The following is a 2,907-nucleotide window of genomic DNA, read 5'->3' on the forward strand; positions in this document are numbered from 1 at the left end:
GCGCGGGGGGCAGCGCGGGTGCGCGCAGGATGCGCGGGCTGGCGGCTGTGCCTTCGGCCTGGGCTCCCTCCAGCCTGCGGTAGCCTTGGTACCAAGGTTAGGCTAAGGAGGGCTGCGCCGGTCCACGGGTATCCGCAGGGGAGAAATTCCGGCCAAGGGGCAGGCGGGGTGGGAGGGGGTGTGGGTGCTGGTAGACAGGCGAGGGGAGGGGTGTTTGTGTGGCAGGAGACGCGTGATTCCACCCCCCTGCCCAAAATACTTTCCTTTTATGAAGGTGCTGATTCTTTTTTTCTTCTTCTTTTTCTCCTCTGCATCCAGGGAAAAGTTTGAAGACTCTTATGTCCAAAGGAATCTTACAGGTACATCCTCCAATCTGTGATTGCCCTGGGTGTCGAATTTCGTCTCCAGTGGTAAGATTATTGTTAAACTATGTGCTTTGGTTAAGACATCTCCCCTGTTCTCTGCCTCCTTCCCTTGGAAAAAAAAAACCAACCAACAAACCGTTTGCTTCTGTGATCATGAAACTGTGATGATGTCTGAGGGCTGGGAACTGTCAGTCGTTGAGTTGCTGCCAGGGTACCTGCAGTTTGGTTCAAGGCTAGGAGAAGAGGAGTTTGCAAACAGAGCAGATGGGAAGAGCAGTGTTTGAGCTGAAGGATGCAACACAGAGTCTGGCTGGGTGGTTTTCAGGGGGAGTTGTCTGTATGAGAAGCAGTCAGCAGCCTCTTCCCTGTCCTAACCCCTTTGTTTTTGTGTATTGTGCAGAGGTTTAAAATGGCTAAATAAAGAAAAAGGGAATTATGGTGGCACCCACGTGGTAAGAGTCAGAACAGCCACAGTTTACAAACCATTAGTAGTGATTTTTTTAAAAAACATAAATTTAAGGAGGAACAAGCTCATCTTAAATTCTTACGACTTTTACAACATTTGTGTCATAGATCACAGTTGTTGCTTTTATAGGTCTTCCCAACTTTTGAGTTCCTTGTTTTATGGTGTCTGCTTTTATCCTGAGCTTTTCAGAATCTCTAGATGACATCAACATTTTCATGAAAAAGATGTTGATGCTATAAATAAAAAGCTACTGAAATCACAGTAAACTAAGGCATTAAAACCAGTTCATTGTGTAGCAATAACCATAAGATACAATAACATCTAAACCTGAGGGTAAAGCTGGTGGTTTGTGGAACTAAAGCAGGTTGTGGTCTGAACAAAATCCACCATGACTTTACACTGTCAGTAGCACTGCAGAAACTGATGCAGCTGGAAATGTGCCTACTTTTATCCACTGAAATCAAGCATTATTTCTTTGAGATCCAGTGGACAATCTCTTTTCACACACAGGAGCTTTATGATTCTGCAGGACAGGATTGTGAATGTAAATGATGAGGTGCACGCATGCTTATGTATACAAATACACATCCACATGGGAAGGGGCTTAGAGCAATTACTGTTCCATAAATTAAGTGAAGATACCATCTCTGTGATGAAGTCTCTTGCATCTGCTTTGTATAGCAGCAAGTCCATCCCAAAGCAGCAGCTGCCTATCCAGCTCTGAGTGCTATTCTTGCAGCATTGCTGGTGTGTGTAACCCAGCAAACCTGGCTGTTCCAATGGGCTCTTGTTGTTCCTCTGAGGTGAGGGGGCAAAGTGTGGTGTAATGAGCTTGTTCCAGTTTTGCATGTGCCTTAGTTACCAGTGATGTGGGTGAGAGGCCACCAACCAGTGATCTGCAGACCAAAGCCATATGCCAGAGTTGCTGGTGGTGGTGAGGAGTGTCTGGCCAGATAACACTGTCTACTGGTTGCTTTATGGGTACCAAGTTGCATGAGCTTTTAGCAAAAATGACACCCTGTGCTTTCCTAGCAGCAACGTGTTCAATACTTGGACAGGGATACTGTGTGTTGACAGAGGGAAGGCAGCTCTGCATGAAACAAATGTCTTTTAAAATAGGACTGAGTATGGTAAGTTCAGATCAAGGAAAAGAGAGGTTGGTACAGTTTTGTGAAGTAAAAATAATCCTTCTGGGCCTGCATCCTACTGCTGCCCCAGCTGTGGAAATTAGTTAGAGGGGGTTTTGGTGTCAGAGTTTGCACAGCAAGGATAAATTCCAACAAGAGCTTTTCATCAGAACTCGCTTCTTGGTGCTTAGTGCATTTTATTTTGGTGCTGTAATTAGAACACCTAACTGACCAAACGAGAGCTGCACATTTTGAACCTGGAGTCTTTGGGCAGTGCCTTGTCATTGCTACCTGCACTACTCACTCAAAACAGTTCCATGAGAAGGAGGATGAAAAATCGGGCACAGTTCATCTTGCCCCACTTAGTGATACCCATTTAAGCACCACTGAGATAAAAAGGCTGTTTCTCCTCAAATACATAGATGCTTTTTATTTTATAGTGTAGCCAAGTCAAGCCTTCCAGTGGTGCTGTGGTGTTATCCCACGGAGGGGATGGAGATGGGGAGAGGATTCTGTCAGCAGCTGGTTCTGCTGATCTGAAATCAGTCCTTGGACAGCGGGAATAGGGCAGGAAAACTCGAGGATTGCCTCTCTAACGGGGCAAGGCAGCTGCTCGGGAGCATCTGCATCTCCCCCATGCCCGGGCTGCCGGCAGGCAGGACCCGGCCCCGCTTGTCCTCCGGGAAAGGCTACATCCAGTTTATCCGGCCCTGCCACCCCTGTCCAACCAGACTGGTAATGTCAGGGGCTTTAATCACCAGCAGCGATTGTTCTGAGGCCCAGCCTGGGTCTGTTTTGGGGTTGGGGAGAAAGCAGGGGGGGGGGGGGTGTTTGGTCTGGAAAGGAAATTGCATCGTGCCCCAGAGCCGGGTTGGAAAACGAGGAACCAGAGCCGAGCCTTGCTGGACCCCCCCGTGCCTGACTCGCTGCCAGCTGGGTCGGGCCCCCG

General features: G+C 48.1%; 1 protein-coding gene across 1 annotated transcript in view; it reads left to right on the forward strand.

Annotated features, from left to right (window-relative positions):
* Positions 1-338: 338 nt before the first annotated feature.
* Positions 339-2,907, forward strand: part of SAMD11 (sterile alpha motif domain containing 11) — a 111,610-nt gene continuing 109,041 nt past the window's right edge. The window contains exon 1 of the mRNA XM_010005254.1: positions 339-410. Within this exon, the coding sequence (XP_010003556.1) occupies positions 339-410 (72 nt within the window). The remainder of the gene's footprint in view (positions 411-2,907) is intronic.

This window comes from Chaetura pelagica, unplaced genomic scaffold (genome assembly GCF_000747805.2).
Source record: "Chaetura pelagica isolate M959 unplaced genomic scaffold, ChaPel_1.0 scaffold159, whole genome shotgun sequence".
Lineage (NCBI taxonomy): Eukaryota > Metazoa > Chordata > Aves > Apodiformes > Apodidae > Chaetura > Chaetura pelagica.